The sequence below is a fragment of the Dermacentor variabilis genome, chromosome 3, assembly GCF_050947875.1.
Source record: "Dermacentor variabilis isolate Ectoservices chromosome 3, ASM5094787v1, whole genome shotgun sequence".
Lineage (NCBI taxonomy): Eukaryota > Metazoa > Arthropoda > Arachnida > Ixodida > Ixodidae > Dermacentor > Dermacentor variabilis.
In genome coordinates, this window is record NC_134570.1 from 70,121,008 (window position 1) to 70,143,452 (window position 22,445).

The window sequence follows — 22,445 nt, forward strand, 5'->3', positions numbered from 1 at the left end:
CGGAAACGAGTTCTTCACGACGCGCCCGTGAGCAGCCGACGCTACGAGGAGAAAGACCAGCGCGTGCTCGGTGGATGCTGCGCGTCGTCGCTATAGCTCTAATGTGCTGGCGCGACAGTCAAGAAGAATGTTTCTTTTCTGCCGCATTTTACCCGTCCAGAAACAGTAGATCGACCTGAAAGCGAGGTAGCAGCCGCTAGGCCTGACTCCGCAACAAGCCCGAGAGGATGTCGTTTGCCCTAACTTCACGCAAAACATCGTGGTGGTTAGTACACCAGATCCCAGCCATGCTGCCAGGTATGTGCGAATCAGGTCAATCATTATAGTGGAAACCGAATACGAAGTGAACGCCTACGAGACAGCTCCGCATACCACGTGTAAAGGAGTGATTCGGAGAGTTGACCTCAGAGACAATCAGGCCACGATAACGAAGAACATTGTGCATGACTTTAACCCACTGGCATTGGCAGCCAAACGTATTAAATCCACGGGTTCGGTTATTGTTCTGTTTGATGGGCTCAAGGTACCCAATTATGTAAGATACGGGTCAACCCTCGTCAAGTGCTACCTGTATAGGAAGCAGTTTGATGTCTGCTATGCCTGCGGAAAGATTGGACATCGATCAGATGTATGTCCAACACCGGACGTGGTACAGTGCAGAGGATGTGGAACTAAAAACCCGGAGGACAATCACATGTGTGTGCCTAAGTGCAAATTCTGTGGAGGGGACCACCCAACTGGGGACAAGACTTGCCGACAGCGGTACCAAATTCCATACGTGGTACGAGTTCGACGACGAGAACGCAACAGATCTGCATCGGAGGCGACATCAGCACAGCTGCAATGGGATGCCCAAACGGGCACCAGGGGGCGCACGTGCTCAAGGAGCCCCACACGGTCAAGACGCCGCTCGCCGTCGAAGGGCAGAAGCCGCTCCAGATCACGCGAAGTGCAGGTGCGCTTCGAAGGAGGAGGGCAGACGCCTGGCGACAAGACGACATCTGGAACAACCTGGGCCGACAAAGTGAAAGGTACTGTGAGGGCTGCGGAGAGCGGTGCGGAGCGGCTGGTCGGAGATAATGATGCCAGGGTAGAACAGCTAATTAAAGAAGTAACGTATCTGAGAAAGGCAAATGAAGAACTTACTAAGCAGGTTGTAGAACTTCGCAAGAACTCGCAGACTAACTCCACAAAAGTAGCAATAGCCAAACCGGTGAATAATGACAACAGCCAGGATGAAGAAAACACACCAGCTCCAAAGAAGCGGGCAATAAGCCCAGTAGAAACGACAGTGTGCTCTGCTTTGGAAGAGATCAAGGAGGCGATTAAACAACTTAGAGATGCCATAGATAAAACTACCTTCAAAGTTGATAAGTTATGGAAATGGAGACTGACGGCTGAAAAGAGGCTCACCAAAGTAGAAGCACAAGGCGATGACGACGAATACCTACCCTCAGAAGCAGAAAGCGTCAGATCGCTCCCTAGCGTGTCGGGGGGTTCTACGAAGCGTACTCTAGCGGGTAGCAGTAAGGCGGGTTCTATAAGCAATGGCTAGCAGGGGGAGCTTTACCGTGTGGCAATGGAATTGCCGAGGATTTTATCACAAAAAAGCACCTCTTATGCAGTTAATAAAAGCCTCTCCAGACAAACCGAAAATAATTATGCTGCAGGAAACCTTGGCGGATGAGATCAGCCTATCCGGATACAAAGCGACATGCAGGGGCAAAGAGCCGGGTAGGGGGCTAGCCACGCTCGTAGATAAGAAAATACCTTACATAGAACATGATTTGCGCCTTGGACTAAACAAATTAGAATACTTACTAGTGGAAATAATTTTGAAAAGGAATAGAAGCAAACCGCAAAGCGTCTTTTGTCTTAATGTTTATAGCAGCCCTAGCGACATGAAACAGAGTTTCAGGGCACTTCTTAATAAGACTATGGCTGTTACTAAGCACGCTCCACTCATTATTGGAGGGGATTTCAACGCCCCACATCAAACCTGGGGATATCGCTGGAATACTAAGAAAGGGGATGGACTCTGGCACCTAGCTACAGATCTTAATCTCTCCCTCATCACAGACCCAGCTTATCCCACTAGGTGTGGTACATCTACATGCAGGGACTCCACCCCAGACCTTACTTTTGTATCAAACTTAGCGAACGCTGGCTGGAATAACTCCAATATTGACCTGGGTAGTGATCATTACATATTACAAATACTATTGGAAACACCAAGTAATCAGATAAAGCACTTTAACTACATTGACTGGGATCTTTTTCGGAAAGCAAGGAAAATCAGAGCTGAGACAGAGGAAGGACAAAAGAAAACACTCCAAACTTGGACCACTCAGCTCAGGGAAGATGTAAAGGCGGCAACGAAGGATATTACCACAGAGGAGGATATCGAAATCATGGACAGTAGGCTGGCGCACTTGATTGAAGCGAAACAATCTATGTTAAATAGATGGAAAACGCAACGGCTGAACAGGAGACTCAGGAAGCGCATAGCATTGTTGAATAGGGAGATTGAAGAACACTCCAGAAATTTACAGAAACAACAATGGGATGAGCTTTGTAATTCCATAGATGGTCGAATCAGACGTGGTGGGAATTTAAACTTACTTAGACATTTGCTTCATGAGAGCGACACTAAATCTAATAGGAGAACAGCAGTAGCACGACTCGTCCATCGTGAGAGTCAGGACACAACGGAGGAGGCCATTCTGGATCGGCTCGCAGCTAAGTATTTACCACTTAAGGATAGCGATGAGAGTACAGACCTGCCTGAATATACAGGGGAAGAGTGTGAGCCTATGGATCAAGACTTCACAGAAAGCGAAGTTCGTGCAGCCCTGTACGACCTCAACAGTAGATCTGCTGCCGGTCCAGATGGCATTTCCAATAGGCTGTTGAAAAATTTGGACGATCATTCCATAAAATATTTAACAGAGTATTTCAACGAACTCTGGAAAAACGGTGATTATCCGAAGGAATGGAGAATTGCTAACACAATTCTTATTCCCAAACCAGGCAAGCAACTCAATCTAGATAACCTAAGACCCATATCATTAACATCATGTCTGGGCAAAACCATGGAGCATGTCATACTCAATAGACTGACTAAGTATGTAGAAAACAGAAATATTCTTCCGCATAACCTGATCGGTTTCCGTCCTGGACTTTCGACTCAAGATGCAATGCTTTTAATCAAGCATCACCTTATTCTTGCTAGCCCGTTACATACGAGAGCTCTTCTAGGCCTAGATGTAGAAAAGGCCTTTGATCGCATCAAGCACAGGGCCATATTGGATATCCTCTCGGAGATGGGATTGGGTAAGCGATTGCACAATATCGTCAAAGCCTTTCTCGGTGGCCGTTCTGCTTGTCTCAGGTTAGGCGAACTCCAATCGACAACCCTGGAACTTGGGAATCGTGGGACACCACAAGGGTCTGTCCTATCTCCCATGTTATTTAATTTGGCAATGTCAAAAGTGGCTCGAGGTCTCGCGCAGATTGAAGGTATCCACTTTGCTATATATGCAGATGATGTAACAATCTGGAGTGCCGAAGGTAATATGGGACAAACAGAGATCAAACTACAGGAAAGCATTTATGTGGTAGAAACAACACTTGAGGGTATGGGACTGAACTGCTCTGCTAAAAAATCAGAACTATTGGTATTACGGAGCAGTAAGCGTGGGCGCAGGCCGAACGGATATATCCCAGAGGAAGAACCCCGCATTGACATATGCGCCAAGAATGGAGAACCAATCAGGCAGGTGGAGACTATTAGAGTGTTAGGACTTCTCCTGCAAGCGAACGGATCTAATTGCAGGATGATAGAATACATCTCTAACAAGTCAGAAGAAGTCATTAGGCTTCTGCGTAGAGTTACCAACAAGCATAAGGGGCTAGGAGAAGACAGTGCCATAAGATTGGTACATGCATTCGCCTTTTGCCACTTCTCGTACGTGGCTGGCATGCTCCAATGGACACAGGCTGATAAGAACAAGCTAAACGCTTTAATCAGACGACTTATAAAGACTGCACTAGGACTTCCCATCAGCACGGCCAATGATAGCTTATTGCGCCTAGGGCTGCATAACACACTAGAGGAGATAGCTGAGGCTCAACAGGTGGCCCACCAGGAGAGACTAATGGGGACACGCCCTGGGAGGGCGCTACTTGAAGAAATTGGCGTAGAAATTAACCACACCAACGAAGGAGAATTATTAACACAATTGCAAGCGGGACTACGGGAAACAATAAAGACGACCCCGTTCCCTAGGAACATGCACCCGACACATAACCTCGAGAGACGGAAGGCAAGGGCGAAGGCACTCCTTCAAGACATAGATCAACATAAGCAGCAGGCGGTGTTCGTTGACGCTGCCTGGGTTAAAAATAAGGATGCGTATACCTCCGTTGTCGTAGACACTCAAGGTAACATACAGGATGCCATCACCGTCTATACCAAGGACCCCACAGTAGCAGAACAAGTAGCAATCGCCTTAGCCATCCGGGCTAATCGGTGGACACATATTTACAGCGACTCTAGAACAGCCATACGCAACTTTACCAACGGATATGTGACACGGATAGCAACAAAATTATTAGAGAAGGTCAGGAGTGAGAGGATCGAAATCCGCTGGTTTCCTGCACATCTGGGGGTGGTGGACGGAGCTCGGAGAAACCTCAATGAGGTGGCAAATGAAGCAGCACGAGGACTTTCTAGCCGTGCTCTTCAAGACCGAGCAACTTACACTTCACCCGGGGAACACAGGGATCGATTATTAACATATAACGAAATCACGAAGCATTATTATTTAAGCAGAAGGGAATACCCATTGCCACACGGTAAGCTTTGCAGAGCCCAAGCGGTCACATTACGTTTGCTACAGACAAGAACATACCCAAGTCCATATTTTATTACCAGGATCTATCCGGAGAGGGAAATTCAAACCAACTGTAATAAGTGCAATGGCATCATTACTCTTGACCACATGCTTTGGCAGTGCCCCGCGGTCTTCACAGACCGTGACAAGGAACAAGAATGGTGGCGGCAAATGCTACACAGTGAATCACTCTCTGACCAATTACGGGCAGTCCAGAAGGCCCGCGATGTGGCTGAAGGGCTCGGCCTGACAGTACCAACGTGGGAGCGGCCCGCGTCAACGCATGGTTGACCTTCAGGACCCAATAAAGTTCTCCATACCATATGAAAGAAAGAAGGAAAGAAACGGGAAAGAAGGTCGAAAGAAACGTGACGAGAGACAAGAGAGACCTCGGGTGCGCGCGTAATATTCTGGCCGGCGCGGCGTCGCATACTGGTTACAGTATACACATAACGTCCCCGCGCTTCCCTTGCGCCTAATACACACACACACACACACACGCGCGCGCGCGCAGGCGGGCGTATAGGCGCCGCGTCGTCTTTAATTTCGGCCCGGTTCCTCCAGAAACGACCGGTGCTGCTGGAGCAATTTTCTCCTTCGTCGGCTACGCACTTTGCTCCTGGTGGCGACTATGGCCTGCCCCGAAGAAAGAACAAATAAATAAAGCGAGAGAAGGAGAGACAGAGAGATAGGAGAGGTGTAGAACAAAGAGAAATGCAAAAGACGGAACAGATAACGCCTCATTTCTTATCCCCGATACTTTATCTGCTTCCTCTTTTCCTCCTCCTCCTGCTGCTGTTCGTTCTTCTTGTTTTCCCCTTATTTGCTTCTTCGTTGATCGTTGTTCTCCCTGGCACCACCATTGTTATTTTCCGGCAGCTTTCTGTTGGTGCACTTCTTTACTTCATCGCGAGCTGTATGTTATGTCCATGACGTGCGCGCATCTATACGGGACGTCCATGTACCCGCGCCTTACTTATCTTCGTTTACCGAGCGTGCCTAGATGCGCGCGCGCTCCTCGCGCCCACGGCACCGGAAAGATTCCTAATTGCGATCGCCCCCGGAAGGGGGACAGGTTTCGTGAAGAGAGACGAAGAACAAAGGAGGCGAGTCTGGTATAGTGCTTTCTTGGCTTGGCCGCGAGAGGGCGGCTATATAGTTGGCAACATGCACGCGAGTTTGCGACGCACGCTGCAAGGTACAACGACAACGGCGTATACAATGCACGGCGGCGCAAACGTTGCGCGCGATTAAAAGCGTGCAGTGCTGCCGACGCCCGAGCCTCTGCACGAGGTGACGGAGGCTTTTGAGTACCGACTACACGAACCGTGCCACGTGCCGATGCATTCGCGCAGTCCGGCGTATAGGCGCGTCTTTAGATGCGTGAGCACCCATATCTGTATAAAACACTGGTACGCGGGAATTCTGCGCGGCTATCGGTCAAAGAGCATATGTTCAAGATACACGACTCGGCCACGCCGTAACTGTATACGGTCATCCCGCTGCGTACGCGTCGCGACGCCTTCGTGTGGTTGCGCTGCGTTAGTCTGATCGATTTTCATTGCTTTATCATCGCGGTGTAGACGCGTGTAGCAGGGAATAGCGGTGCTTGATCCTACGTCTTGCGATGTTGTATTTGTACAGAAAGTATTGTAGTAGCCTCGGACGTCGGCAAGCACGCAGAGGTGGCCCGAAAGCTCTCAGAAGTCACGAACGGTTGCTCTGCTGCGCAAATATTCATGGCAGCAATTTTCGCAGCGATACGATAGTAAAAGTGCTGGGGGATCTCGGACTCGCAAAGGACTTCACGAACGAAAATAAAAAAGACGGTTTAACATTAACTTAGTATCCTCATAAAAGACGCTTGAATTGTCGAAGCAGCTCTCAACGGGTGCAGACAACTGTCCGAACGGGAAAACGCGCCAGTCTGGGTTACCGCATAAACCAAACGTGCAAAAAATAAAAATAAAATAGAATCGTGGCTATATATACGACACGCCCAGGTGTTCGGATGTGCTTGGCAAAGCCAATTCGTTGCGGAAAACAAATAATGCATTGGAAGTCCGCGGGATATATCTACACGCACATTCTGCGAACTGCTGCAGTAGCGTACGGCTTCTACTACTTTACAGTCTGTCCAAGGCAATTTGCGATTAGCGTGCGGTGCAGACAGTCGGTGAATTTGAGCACTTTGCGCAAGTTCTCTATGGCTACGCTATAGACAGTGTGTAACTACCTAGAGCCTTTCTGCAGACTAGCAGTAGCTTATGCAAGAAAGATTGACTCCAGCTTCCCCGAACGTTGCACTCATTTAACTAGCGTATATGGCATGAGGCCGCGCAGGAGACGACACACTTCAGGAAGCACGCTGCCCGCAGCCCACAGCTGTATTCTTATGTTTCTTGGCTTTTTTTCCCCCCCTCGTCTTCCCTATTAGGCGGCTGCCTTTGCCGGAGCCTGGCACGATACCCCGGTGTCCCCCGCATGAAGGGCGCCATCCGACCGTGAACTCGATTGCGCAGCGCTTGTGTACGGCGTCTCGCATCGGCGTTCTGCGCGTCTGCGCGCTCCTTAGCGCCGAAGGGCGTTTGCACGGTTATTATACGTTCTATCGCAGTGTATTAACTGTTGTGTTTACGCGCGCGACCGTGGTGGTCCGCACTTGTCAGCGAGCACGGGGCTGCGTCGAGATTGATTGAAGAGAGAAACGCGCGAGCATTTCGACGGCGTTCACGGCGTGTGTTCGTGCGGCATGCGATAACGATGACGTGGTTATACATACACGGCGATAAATAATGACGCGTGTTTACCGAGGTTGTTTGGTTAAGTCACTGTGCAAAGATTATCCCTTTTCTTTCTGTTGCCTATAGTTAATGTGCTGCTCCTTTAGTGCCGCGAAGTTGAGAAACTCTCCAAAAACGCGCCTTTCCCTTACCCCTACAAGATTTCTGCCTTGCTTTGTCGCCTGCATGGTTGAGAGCTTACGGTGTGCGGAACGTGTAAAGGTTTTGCAAGGTCGGTCTGATAAGAGTAGCGAGTTTATTTCTTGTAGATAGTGAATTGAGCGCTGTTATATACCGGTGTGTCTCTTGAACGTGTGTTTCATAAAATATTGGAGCACGTGATTATTTAACATATGGGGGCGAGTAACCTTGGAAACGCAACCTAACCTTAACCTTCGACGAAGTTCCAATTCGAGGCCGTTGCATGAGCTTATGTTCGTAAGCGTACTTGCAAAGGATACTCACAGGCACTAGGGTAGATGTGCCGAGGTTATGCTTTGCGAATATAAAGAGCGTATGCAGTGGCCTTTTGGTGACATACATATCGTTCGGTTGGCCGCGATATGTATGATGATCGGCCACACGCTTGCGCGTGTGGCCGGTCAGCTGTCTTATCTTGCTCTGCCTTCCTTTGTAAATGTTGTGTCACGATATTATAGGCTGTATTTAGAAAAAAACAAGGCCAGTAACAATTATATTTTTCTTGGGACTATCATATCCACGGAGCGCCTTAACCCATATATACGTGAAGCAAAGTATAGCAAGAGGCGCGTGCTTGCAACCCTCTCGAACGGATCACCCAGCTAAATCTGTCTATATAGAATATTGAACTTGTTGTTACCAGAAACACTGTGCTCATATTAGTCGACGGAAATCGTAAGTTCTTAGGCTCACGGTTTAAGTGGAGATATTCTACTTCGCAGCAAGGTGCATTTAGGCTTTTCTGTAGAGCCTGAAAACGTAATTTTGTGAAGCGAACAAAGATGGCCAACGATGGGGCTTTCGAGAAACTTAAGTGTCCGCTGAAATATACACGTATGATGCAGGTCCATGCATGTTAGTTGGTCAAACGTTTGTGTAGTACGTTATGTATGAGTACACTTACGGCGCTCTCGTCTATGAAACTGAACTTCCTTATCTGTGAAACTGAACTTCTTTATGTGTTCTCGGACAATATACGAAGCTGATGTGTTTACATATGCAACTGTATACATGTTCATCTTCTGTGTGTCCCTGGAATCATGTACAAAACTTGGTGATATTGCTGACTGACTGTTGTTGTGATACTATTGTCCCGCATTTTGTCACAAATATTGTGTTTTTTTTTCTTTGCCAAGTGACGGAGAGTAGCTGGTGCCACCCAAATGCGCCAGCCTGTCCTATTAGATCACGTCAAAAAAGAAAGAAAAAACTTCTCGTCCTGCCAAACAGCGCGATATTGGATGCAACGTATCGACGGCTGTCAAAGCTCTTCAGCGTTAATAGAGTAGCTGTAGTGAATCAACAACAAAAATCGAAGTTTGAAAGCCAATCCCCAAACAGCAAGATAGCATCGCCCACTTACTCGAAACAACGTATACGTAAAAGTAACCTTTTCTGTGTGTCCGCAGTTTAGCGTCTTTGGGATGGCAGGGGCTATCGAGCGAATCGTAAAGCGTGTAGAGGCGCTCGGACTGTTGATGCTCCCTGATTCAAATCCAGGCCCCAAGTTTCACTGAAATCATAAAATAAAGAGAGAGAGAGAGAGAGAGAGAGAGAGAGAGAGAGGGGGGGGGGGAGGGAGAGAGAGAGAGTACCTATGGCCTCAAAGTTAATACATTGCCCGGGATATAAAACCGATCGTTCGCGGCTAAAAAGTTCTGTCGTCGCGCTGCGTTAGCCCGAAGTAATCCTTCTCGCCGGTGAAATCCCCTTTACGCTCGCTATCCGGAACAGCCAACTTTGGAAACCTCGTTTCACGAACCTGCTTTTCAGCCCGGTAAACGGCCCGTCCCTCCCTTCGTTCGGAGCGATTGATCCGCATCGGGCTCTGAGTGCGCTGCGCCCTGGACAGAAACAGCAAGCCGAACAAACGAGCAAACAAACATAAGGTTCGGGCTCGCCCAGGCAAGGGAACAATTAGTGGAGAACACTGGGCCGTGCACGAGCTTGCGTTGCGTAACAAGCAACGAAATTAAAACGAATAGAGTCCCAGTGGCTGCAGATAGATAGAGAGAGGGGGGGGGGGAAGCAGGGATGGCTCAGCAAGCGTCGTCGAGACGGCCGTCGTTTATTCTCGGGGGCAATGGATAACAACGCCGCCTTTAATGGATTCTCTGCGCAGGCCTCGCTGCTGCATGCATGCATGGGGCTTGTGTGTGGGATACTTCGGGAGAGGACGCGCTGTATAGGGTGAATAGGTCGCCCCTCGGTTGCTTCACGGCGAAAGACGAATGAAGAGGAGGAAGGGGAGGGGCGGGCGAGAGAAAGGGGAGGGAGGGAGGCAGACAGATTACGGAGACGAAGACATTACGGCGAGGGGTAACTCTTGGGCGCATAATCGGCTATTGCACCACGCGTTCACGTCTGACGCGCTCGCGCGCCTTTTGTCCGCTCCTGCGGACGTCGGCACGCTCATTTTTTCGCTATGGAAATCTGCGTGAAAGTGAATGAACGAAGGAAGTACGCAGAAGCGGCTTGCGGCAACTATTTCTTATTACCGGGTAGATGACGAGCTATAGCTTTAAGTAGGGGTAATCTTCGCACAAGGACCCTGTGCGTGGTAGATGAAAAGGTGAGTGTTGAAGCGTCCGACAACGAGCGATCGCTTGAAGCGTCAACAGAACGCGAACGTGGGGGCCGTGTTTGAGGTCCCGCGTGACCGCGTCTTTAATAGATGAGTGTCGCGTCGTGAAGTCATTGTGCCTTGGTGTGCGACCGAGCTCGGGGCGTGCTTGCCACACGTTTAGTCTTAAGACGGGTCAGACTCGGGTCGACGCAAGGCACTGGACTGTTCCGTCATCGCTGGCATGACGCGCCGAGTGTCCCATGAACGCAATTCGTGTCGATTTTTTTGTTTCGCCGCGTGCACATTCGTTAAACTGTTTAAACTGTATGCACGAGGCTCGCATATACAGAAGGAAGGTCGACGGCACGCATGCGCAGAACATTATGTCCGTGCGTACCGTTCACCAGTTGTTTTTATTATTCAAGCCCTGAGTGTCTGTGTATACTGAACTCAGCTCTTGTCGCTTATTACACGCAGTAACGCCTTCTCCGGAAGACATTCTCTGTCTGCGTTAAAAGCTGGGACCTTCCAGATGACGTCAGTCGTCGACACGGTACGACGCAGCAAGTATCAAGGGCACGCTTCTATCAACGGCTGTGAACTCCTGCTACATTAGCTGAACCATGCGCGGACAAACAATAGTATCAATGCGTTCAAGTTTTTCAAATGTCATTGAAACACTAGAAGAAGTTCAGAAGAAGACAATATCTCCGGTCTCTGTTTTCCTTTATCGGAGCGCTGTATACGGGAACGGGCTAACAATGGAAAACGAAAATATGCAAGCGCGCATCACCACTCAATTCAAGTTTCGCTCACGAGTGGCCTAACATAAAAAAAAAAAACAGTAATACATAAATTGAGAGTCTATCGACTTGTTCTTTATTGTGGAATCGTTTGTCCGGATTTCAATGCGTTCGTTCCTCCTTATCATGTACTCGTGTAGAGAATGCATGCTTAGAATGCGCTTGCAAATGCTCTTCCTACTGCAACGTTATGTTTCTGGTTCGTTCAGCATGATAATGAAAGTGAAAAGCCGTTCTCAATCTTTGCGCGTAGATTAAGTATACGTATGTCTTGATAGCACCGTGGATGTGTTACGCTTCTGACTCTATGTTTCTGCAACCTACGTTTAAAAAACACAATAGCGTTGTTCGTGTAGGGCAACGCATTCATACCCCGTTTCGAAGATGTTTCTCCTCGTCAGACCTCAAAAAAAAAAAAAAAAAAAGACAGAAAGGCCATCACATGATTTGCTTTCCTGAAGAGCAACTAAGCGAGCTTTCATGTCCCAGCGAGAGAAGTGAAGGCTTTTCAAAAGATTCCTGCACTGATTAAAAAAGTTTTTCCTGCCATCGCTACAAAGTAGGGTTATTACAAGTTTCCATCTGGCGATGTTAGTAACCTGAACAATGTCGCGTTTTTTTTTTGCTTTTCTTTTTGTCAAACTTGTAACTTGTAAAACGTGGTCTTCATGTAACCTTCATCTGCTTTTTTGTATGCCCCTATATAGCGCCGTAATTAGAGAACGCACGTTGGTTCGTTGTCAAAACTTTTTTTTTCTCTCTCTCTTCAGATTGTTTCTCACATTATCATTCAGCTGCTTGGTTGAACTGGACGATAGGAAAGAGCGACGCAAAGTCATCAGTGTTTCTTCTCCCCGTTCGTTTTTCATTAGCCTGAAGTGGATTTTCACTTTCGTGCAAGCAGGGAAACAGAAAAAAAAAAGCAATGTGCTTGGCGCCGCAAGTCATTGCGAATTGAGAATGTTTTCGAGGAACTTGAGCGCGAACGTCAGCGCATACGCTGTATAGCTATGGCTAGTCGTTTGGTTCTACGCTAAGGTAAGGAAGGAGACTCGGTTTAACTCGGGGGCAAACCTCAGCAGATGCGCGAAGGGTTTAGCTCGGGCGCAGTGTTGCTTGCACAAACACACACACATAAAGAAAAGCAATTATTTTTTAATGATATAAATGATAAAGAAGGAGCTCAGTCTGTTGAATTCAGACCTGGAAACTTTCGCCTGGTTCTAAACGAGGAACGAAAAGAAAAATTATTTTGTTCTTATCGTGCCCACTATTCCTTCAACGAACAAAACAGGTGTACAAGCAGCATATGAAATAAACTGTGAAGGCAGCCGGTCGGCCGTGTTGACTGACAAAAACATTTTCCGTGCTAATTCGTGCGGAACAAAAGCTAAATTGAGGACAAGTGACCGAAATAGTACAGCAGAGCTAGACACAGTAGCATTATTTCCAGCCCCGAGCTCGTTTCCACCCCCCCCCCCCCCCCCTGAAGCTTGCAGAAGAGCAGCGCGCGCCTGTAAGCACGCGTACGCGTGACCCACACTGCACGGATTCCGAACGTCCGTGAGGCGGCGTGTCAACGGCCGCGCGTGCTGGGAGTTTTGAAAGCGGAAACAAAGCGCGTTTTCAGTTTCTAATTGCGCGAAGCCGTGAAAACGGGCCGCTCCGAGGCTGCTGCCGCTGTTTTACCCCCGTTCGCGTTCTTCCTTCAGTCGAGAGTGCTATTTGAATTCAGTTCTATTTCAATGCTATTCCATCTTGTTTTTGTGCTTCGTCAGCGGTCTGAGCGCCGCAGCGCCTGCGCCACCACCGCGATCGCCTGGCCGTGAACGGCAGATGAGAAAGAATTAGCATCGAGAACAAGGAATTCGTATACTGTATACCGACCCCCGGCGTAGGCTTCCTGCGTGTGGTAGCGCAGTAGTTAAAGACTTCACATCTTTGGCAACGAAATAACGTATGCCGCACTCGACATCCCGCTAGTTTACCTTCTTTCGTTACTCAAAAATTAATTTGAAGCTATTACATTTAAAGAAATGAAGAGAAAGTGCGGCCTTACTGCGCCTACGCAAGCAACATTTTATCACAGTCACCGGTTTAATAGAACGTCCGAGACATAAGGGAAAAACGTGCACTTCTTAATCTTCTACGAGAGCGTGAAATATGTTTCGGCATCTAAAGTTGTCACCTGTACATCGGAACCAAATAAAGTTTTATACAACGTTTAACATTTTTATTAAAGGAATGGTCATGCTCGTTTTACACGAAGCCGTAAGTGCCCATTTAGCGGCCGCGTATACAAAAGTCATTGCACATACCGCAGATCTTGATGCCGCCCCATAGGAACAGCGTGAATACACGTAGCGCGAATGACTACTCACGGGCCTCAAGTTTCCCATTGAGAGGAGGAGTTCGCCAAAGTGGCTTCACACCCAACGATTTGCTGGGAACTCGGGCTTCGGTCGCCACAATCGAGAAAATTGGCGGCTCTATACAGTGTGCAAATAATCGCAACGAAGGAGTATTGGTATGCGAAGAAACGGCCACTCATTCATTTTATAAGTGGCTCAATTGATTTTTTTTTCGTGCTTTACCCATTTTGCCAACGTGTACTTTCGTAGCTTCACCTAATCCAATGCTACTGCATTGCACTCGGCAGACTTACCTAATTTGCGTTAGGCGTCATCATCACCATGTTTAACCAAAGTAGTAAGGGTCGTAGATAATGCAAGTCATCGCACGTTGCTTGTATTCGGGACAAACTAAAAGGAGCGGCGCGACAGTCGAAAAATAAAGAGCTGAAAGCGGGCTTACCTGCAATGCAGCGTCCCGTGAAAGTCCATAAGAGTAGGATGGCCGCCACTTTTAACTTTGCCATCATGATGACTGGTTGATTTTGGCCGAAACAGTCAACTCCAGGTTCGTGATGTATCTCTCGCTGAAACAACTCGAGCTATCCCAGGGCTTTCAGATGTTCGGCGAAGCTGTTCTCCCGCTATGTCGATCCGTGTCGGACGTCCCGCAGAGAGCGACGCCGATAACGAGCAAGTAGCGGTTCCGTTTCCTCGCCACACAAATTTCGGCACGGAGAAGTTAAAGTACGAAGCAGCGAAGTGGTCTTCGTTCTTGACACTTCAAAAGACACGCAAGCTTTCTGGATGAAAAGGATTCAACTTTCGTTTCCGTAGCGGTCTCGGTTGAAGCAGAGTTTGGTTGTCCAGTTGCAAGTGCCGGCTTTTGCTCAGCTATCACACTGCAATGTATCGTCACGTCTCTGCAAAGCACAGGCAAGAAGTCAGCGTACTTGCCTTACTGACTACTCGGCGAGCGGTGATTCCAAAAAATTCGCACGAAGTTCGTACTCGTTGAAGTCCCGACCTTCGAGAAACGCCGTGGACCAGCTTGTGCGCCGACACTCGCGTTCTCGCCAACGTGTTGTCGAGCGAATCACACTGCCTAACCGAACTGCGAGAGGACCGGTGTCAGCGCTCTTATTCGCAGCACGAGAAGTGTCACGACCCACCGGGCGACCCGCTGAAGGTGCGTTGCGCGCACGCCGCCAACGGTGCGAACCACAGGGGGAGTGGTGGTCCAAAACAACGCGCGCCGCACGCCGAAGAGGTGCGCGGAGCGGAGAGGAGAAGGAGCGATGCGTACCCGACTTCAGCGCGGAGCACTTTGAGAGCAGCACCGGCAGCACCACGATGTCGCCGACGCCGGCTGCATCCCGCGGCGGCGCCTCCCGGGCGGACAATAAAAATTGGGGGGTGGGAAGCGAAAGTCAGAGGAGGAAGCGGGAGGAAGGCGAAGAGTGGGCCCAGGAGCAGCGCCGCGCGCGCGTCCGCTCCCCCCTCTTTCTCGACTTCCTCCTCTTCTTCAGGTGGGAAGAAGGAAGAGGGCGGCGGGGCGGTGCTGCGCGTGCCACTGCCGTCGTCAGCTGCTACAGCCGCCGCACGAGCGAGCGGACCGGCGCCGCCGCCTCGGGAGGATCCTGGCGAGCACACGCTGCGGCCGGCTCACCGCCCCGCGGTGAGCGCTCTCTGTCCGAGGAGGAGGGAACGTGCTGGTTCTGAACCCGCTCTCTTTAGAGAGCTTTCCTCCTCCTCTTCCTCTTGGACGATGCTTGCGCTGCTCCGCTCCCCCTACCTCCGTGCTCTGACCGCTGGCTTCAATGCGAGAGGAAGGGAGCCGTACTGGAGAGGACGAGGGAAGATACTCCGTGACGTCACGACAGAGGGAGAACGATAGGAAGACTTACCGTGACGTTGCAGCCGGAGCGAGCAGAGAGCGCCATCCAGGCGACGGGTGGCGAAACCTGCGCGCGTGGTTGGGCACACGGGAAGGAGGAAGTTTGCCCTTCCTCGCGTCCGAAAAGTGAAAGAGGAAAAAAAGAAAAAAAAAATCTTGGGCAGAAGAGTTCGCGGGACATCCTTGTCGCTGTCTTCGTGGTAGGAAGGAAGTTGGCAGAGTAGCCTATGAATATAACACGACTTTAATTTCAGAAACTTGCGGTATGCCGTCGAGGATAAAGTTAGTTGGCTTCTCCGCTAAACACTGCTCGTTCTCTCTCAGTCGTGGTTACTTCCTTTTCTGCGAAACAGTCGGCAGTTAAACTGTGAGCGCTTAAAAGACGTGGTCAGGGAAGAAACGTACTGGTAAACGTTAAAGCGCTCTAGCAAATATAATTTTATGAGGACAGCTGTGTCATATTAAATTCTACGTTCGTATCCTTCTGCGTTATGCAAAAATTATATTTATTTCGCTTTCCAGCCGGACCGAATTCGCAAAGGCTTTCGTGCGTAGCAACCAACACCCCTAAAGCCGTCATCTGATTTTACGAAAACCTTGAGTAAGAACATTTCGTGAATACGGTTCCAGGTGCCATGCTGACTCACTTATTATGTCCTTGTATTATGCTTATTGCCTCGGTTACCTCCCATGTGCATTTGTCTTTTTGGAAGCTGACCACAGTGCGCTCTGAAAAGCCGTGCACATACTTAGTCGCGACATAGCGAATACGGCTAAATGGTCGATTAAATCTACATTTCAGGCTTAATGATTGTCGGTTGTTTTGATCGCACCGCTGGTACGATCTGTTGGGAACTCGGCGCTGACGCCCGTGGTTGTACCTGGGTCGCAAGCCCCAAGGGTAGCGTTGGCCTGGCGGCCTGGGGTACAACTGGAAGCATCCGAAGGTCCCGGCAAAGCATGAGTCGACTGGTAACAACAAAACAACTTGTTTATTTTAACATTGCAAAGAGTTGGCGGTCAGGTTGACCGAAGTAGAGAGACGGGAGAGCACTTTACTCAACAGAAGAAATCGGAGCCCTCCTTTTTGGCGTCCGGGGGCAGCTGTTTTTATACTCTCGCAGTTGAGGGCCAGAAGGAACCCCTCAATAGACGAGCACGTGAATGTACAATGGGCTAATGGTGACGCACACTGTCGTAGCGCTGCCGGTCGGGCACAATGACTGTAATGAGAGGGTGATCCTTTGCGGTCGCATCGCCGCAGTCGCGCCTGGAAACACCTGGCGGGGAGCGTTGCGGCGACGACGATCGGGCCAAAATGTCTGCCGCCCCGCCGCAGTCGCGCCGGCAAAACCACGTGTCGCAGGCGAAACGCAACAGACCGCCCCGCCGGGGAAAGGAGATCCCGATGGACAGGGGACTGCATCCGCTGTCCGGAGGGATGTCGCTCGATGATGCTCATAACCGAAGTCGGGCGTCCCTCGACGTTTCTTGAGCGCAGCGCACAGAGAAGGCCTCGTTCTCTCGTTCAGGTTCGCACGGGACACTGCAAAGTGACTTCGGGAGAGTTCACATTTTTGTTCTCGTTCCCGGCAAGCGTTGGAACTACGCTGAAACTCAACCGCTCAGTCAGCAGCACGGCACAACCCTCACTAAGCCCTGCCAGGCTCTTTCCCCTTTTTATACCACTGCCTAGTTCCTTACAGTAGTCTAGCATCACTCAGAACGCGTCCATAAATTGAAAAATTGCACTAGAAAGCATATCATCACTTTGAAACACTAAACAAAAGCAATATGTTAAAAAAAATCCTGCCTCAGGAAGAAAAACATCAGTAACAAACAATTTTTAGGCTGATTCCTACGTTAGGGGCTTCGACTTAAGCCATCGGCGTTACCGTTGAGACTCCCCTTTTTGTAACGCACCTCAAAGGAATATTGTTGTAAAGCGAGGCTCCAGCGCAGGAGGCGGCCACTTTTGGGAGAGATGGTCTGCAGCCATTGGAGAGGGCAGTGATCCGTCTCAATGATAAACCTCGAGCCGGCTAGATAGCATGACAATTTCTGAACGGCCCACACGAGACATGCACACTCTTTCTCGGTGGCGCTATACGCCTGCTCACGACTGGTCAGCTTACGACTAGCATACAGGACGGGGTGTTCTACTTCTCCCTTTTCCCGTTGGCACAGTACAACGCCCATGCCTCGCTCACTAGCATCGCACTGAACAATGAACCCTTTTGTATAGTCTGGCGATCGTAGCACAGGCTGGTTTGTTAGGGCACTCTTTAGGGCGCTAAAAGCTCTTTCCTTTGTCTCGTCCCAGACGACTGTTTGAGGCTCTGTTTTTCTTAGAGCATCCGTCAGGGGAGCCGCGATATCAGAGTACCTAGGGATGTACCTCTGATAGTAGCCGGCGACACCCAAGAACGACCGAATATCGGTCTTGGTGCGCGGTTGCGGAAAGTCTCGCACAGCGGCCACTTTTATTTCAGAGGGGCGGCGACGACCCTGACCAATCACGTGACCGAGGTAGACAACCTCGGCCTGTGCTAACTGGCACTTAGGAGCCTTGACTGTCAAGCCCGCTTCGCGCAGGCGGGTTAGCACTGCCCGCAAGTGTGTCATATGCTCAGACCAGGATGCGGAGAATATCGCTACGTCGTCTAGATACGGTAAAGCGAATTCTTGCTGTCCCCGCAACACTTTATCCATGAGGCCTGAAAAACAGTATGGCGCGTTCTTCAAACCAAAACTCAACACTTTAGGACGGAATGTTCCCATTGGTGAAATGAACGCCGCATACCTACTAGCCTCTTCTGTAAGTGGAACCTGCCAATAACCCCTGACAAGATCTAGGGTGGAAATAAACTGAGCGCTACTAACTTTCTCAAGGCGCTCCTCGATGTTAGGGATCGGATAAATTTGATCCTTAGTGATGGAATTAAGCCTGCGGTAGTCGACGCAAGGACGAGGTTCCTTGCCCGGTACCTCAACTAAAATCAAAGGGGAGGTATAATCACTCTCACCTGCCTCAATAACACCGAGCTGTAGCATTTTCTTTACCTCAGCCTCCATAATATCGCTCTGGCGGGGTGACACCCGATACGCCTTGGATCGTACTGGCTCTGGGGAGGTAAGTTCTATATCATGAGTAAGTACAGAAGTCCTACCAGGCCTCTCAGAGAACAGACCTTGAAACTCTTGTAATAGCTGGTGTAGTTCGGTTTTCTGCTCGGGCGACAGCGGTGCTTTACTGATAAGGTCACTAATGACTTGACCGGTGTCTTCCCTGTTCGTCACTGAGCCTAGTCCCGGAAGCTCGACCGGAAGCTCTTCAGGAACGTTTACCATCATGCACACCACTGCTTCCCTTTGTCTATAAGGTTTGAGCAGATTACAGTGGTAAACTTGCTGTGCTTTCCGCTTTCCTGGCAGACTTACCACGTAGTTAACGTCCGACAGTTTCTGAACAATTCGTGCTGGGCCCTCCCACTGCACGTCTAGTTTGTTGTTTAGCGATGTGCGCAATATCATGACCTCATCGCCCACCTCAAAACGACGGGCCCTGGCTGTCCGATCATAATAAACCTTGGCCCTCTGCTGGGCCTTTGTCATTGCTTCACCTGACAACTCCTGTGCCCTTCTTAAGCGTTCGAGGAGCTTAAGTACGTACTCCACCACGACTGGGTCGTCGCCCCTGCCTTCCCATGATTCTCGAAGCATGCGAAGCGGAGACCGAAGCGAGCGACCGTACACCAGTTCAGCTGGCGAAAACCCCGTAGCTGCATGCGGCGCGGTCCTTAATGCAAACGTCACCCCAGGCAGACACAGCTCCCAGTCAGTTCGATGTTCAAAACACAATGCTCTCAACACGCGCTTCATGACGGAGTGGAGCTTCTCAACGGAATTCGACTGTGGGTGGTACACTGAGCTGTGTAGCAGCTTTACCCCACACCTTTCGAGAAAAGTTGTCGTCAAAGCGCTAGTAAACACTGTGCCCTGATCTGATTGGATTTCCGCAGGGAAACCAACTCGCGCAAATATGGACAGTAGTGCATTACCTATCTCAACTGAGCTGAGTTCTTTAAGCGGCACTGCTTCAGGGAACTTTGTCGCTGGGCAGATCACAGTCAAAATGTGTCTGTACCCCGTGGCTGTTACCGGCAGAGGTCCCACTGTATCAATAACGAGCCGTCTAAAAGGCTCCGTTATGATAGGTACCAATTTCAACGGCGCCCTTGATTTGTCCCCTGGTTTGCCCACCCGCTGACAAGTGTCACATGTCCTCACGAAATGGTCTGCGTCCCGAAAACACCCTGGCCAATAGTACTCTTGCAAGAGACGGTCCTTAGTTTTCTTAACTCCTAGGTGTCCGGACCACGAACCCCCGTGTGACAAGCGCAACAGATCCTGACGATAGCATTGAGGCACGATCAGCTGATCGAACTCCACTCCTCGGCGGTCTAGATACTTCCGGTACAGGACTCCACCTCTTTCCACAAAACGCGCAGTTTTCCTGGCGATACCTTCTTTGACATTGCAGCGCACGTTTTCCAGGCTGCCATCCTTTTTTTGCTCGGCTATCAAAGCCGACCGGCTGACTTTTAGCAACCTATCAAGTCCGTCTGACGTAGGCGCGATGAGCAAATCAGTAGATAGCTCTTCTAACTTTCCCGTGTCGGGCGTTTCCTCTCCAGTATCTGGCGCCTTTAACGTTACAGACTCAAGTTTATTCAGTTCGGGCGTGCTCTGAATATCAGCTTGCTGCGCCTCTGACCCTTTTTCGTTGTTTGATAACGTCGGCCCCGCAACTACCGCCTTTGCAGCGAGCTCCCGAACCTTCGATCTGGTTAAGGCCTGAACACTAGCTTCACCAAACAAAAGCCCCTTCTCGCGCAGGAGGTGATCGGACCTGTTTGAAAATAGGTACGGGTACTGGGGTGGCAGCATAGATGACACTGCCGCCTCTGTCTCAAGCGCTCCGAAAGGTCCTTCAATAAGCACTTTTGCTACCGGCAGACACACGCTATGAGCTTCCACGGCTTGCTTGATCCATGCGCACTCGCCCGTGAACATATGGGGTTCTACGTAAGACGGGTGAACTACATCCATCGTAGCTGCGGAATCGCGAAGCACTCGGCACTCTTTCCCGTTCACGAGGAGGTCTCGCATGTAAGGCTCGAGAAGCTTCATGTTCTCGTCAGTGCTGCCTATTGAAAAAAACACAACTTTTGGTGTTGTTTCCGGACACTGCGCCGAAAAGTGACCCGGCTTCTGGCACGTATAACAAACGCCCGCTCGCCTCATCTCGAACCGCTTTCTGCGTTTGGCTGCCGCCGTCTCTTTACGTCTGGTCGGGCTGCTTTCACTCGCATCCGCACTACGCGTGTCCCCCTTTAATCTCATGGGCGTGAACTTCGGCCTCTCAAACTTCGAGCCAAATTCACCCTTTTGACCGTCCTTAGCTCCGCGAGCTCGACGCGTCACAAACTCCTCGGCTAGCTCAGCGGCTCTAGCCACCCTACTCACGTCTGGCCTATCCAAGACCCAGTATCGCACGTTCTCCGGTAACCGACTATAAAACTGTTCTAGCCCGAAGCACTGCAGAACTTTATCGTGGTCACCAAACGCTTTCTCTTCTTTGAGCCACTCCTGCATGTTCGACATAAGCCTATACGCAAACTCTGTATATGACTCACTTTTGCCTTTCTCATTTTCCCGAAACTTCCGACGGAACGCCTCCGCAGACAGCCGGTACTTTTTTAGAAGACTCGATTTCACTGTGTCGAAGTCCTCTGCCTCCTCTCTATCCAAGCGAGCGACTACGTCGGCCGCCTCGCCGGGTAACAAAGTGAGCAAGCGCTGTGGCCACGTTTCCCGAGAGAACCCCTGCTTCTCGCACGTTCGCTCAAAGTTAACCAGGAACAAACCAATGTCCTCTCCAAGCTTAAACGGCCGCATCAGGTCAGTCATTTTGAAAAATACGCGTTCTCCTGCACCGTGTGCCTGACTTCCATTACGAGCGCGTTCCATCTCTACCTCAAGACGCTTCATTTCCAAAGCGTGTTGACGGTCACGCTCTTGTTTTTCTTTTTGTTCTTTAAGTTCGCGCTCTTCTTTTTCTTTTTGCTCTTTAAGTTCGCGCTCCTGTCTTTTTGCAGTCTCCCTCTCTTCAATGGTCTCAAGGCATTCCGACAGCTCGTCATCCTCAGCCTCTAACTCAAGAATAGCCTTTATCAGTTCTGGTTTTCTGAGTTTGTCCGAGACATCCAGACCCAACTCTCTTGCAAGCTCCAACAATTTCGGTATGCGCAACGACTTCAAATCCATGGCTGCTCTGAATGCTGCTTTCTCTACTCCTTACTATTGTCTTGCCGCAAACTAACCCGGCAGCAACGACAACCACAATTACCAGCTCTGTTTCTGACACTAACAAAAGCCTGGCAAAGCTCAGAAGAAGAAAGTCCCGCACTCACCAAACCTCGCAGGCAGGAATTCCGCGCAGTCGTTCCGCTGCAGGCAACCAGTCGTCACACAGGGCTCGTTGCACTGCTCCCGGATCGTCGTTGAGCTGCTCAGCATACAGTCAACTGCATCTCTTTGCTGCTGGCCTCCGTTGTCGCGATCTCACCGCTGGCAGACAGTTGTTTGAAGTCGGAGGCGATCTCACCGCTGCCAACCAGATGTTTTGATCGCACCGCTGGTACGATCTGTTGGGAACTCGGCGCTGACGCCCGTGGTTGTACCTGGGTCGCAAGCCCCAAGGGTAGCGTTGGCCTGGCGGCCTGGGGTACAACTGGAAGCATCCGAAGGTCCCGGCAAAGCATGAGTCGACTGGTAACAACAAAACAACTTGTTTATTTTAACATTGCAAAGAGTTGGCGGTCAGGTTGACCGAAGTAGAGATACGGGAGAGCACTTTACTCAACAGAAGAAATCGGAGCCCTCC

The 22,445-nt window shown here is 50.0% G+C and overlaps 1 protein-coding gene across 1 annotated transcript in view; it reads right to left on the reverse strand.

The window, feature by feature from the left end:
- LOC142575852 (uncharacterized) overlaps positions 1–15,175 on the reverse strand; it is a 265,876-nt gene extending 250,701 nt beyond the window's left edge. The window contains exon 1 of the mRNA XM_075685551.1: positions 14,063–15,175. Within this exon, the coding sequence (XP_075541666.1) occupies positions 14,063–14,129 (67 nt within the window). The 5' untranslated portion in view covers positions 14,130–15,175. The remainder of the gene's footprint in view (positions 1–14,062) is intronic.
- Positions 15,176–22,445: the final 7,270 nt, after the last annotated feature.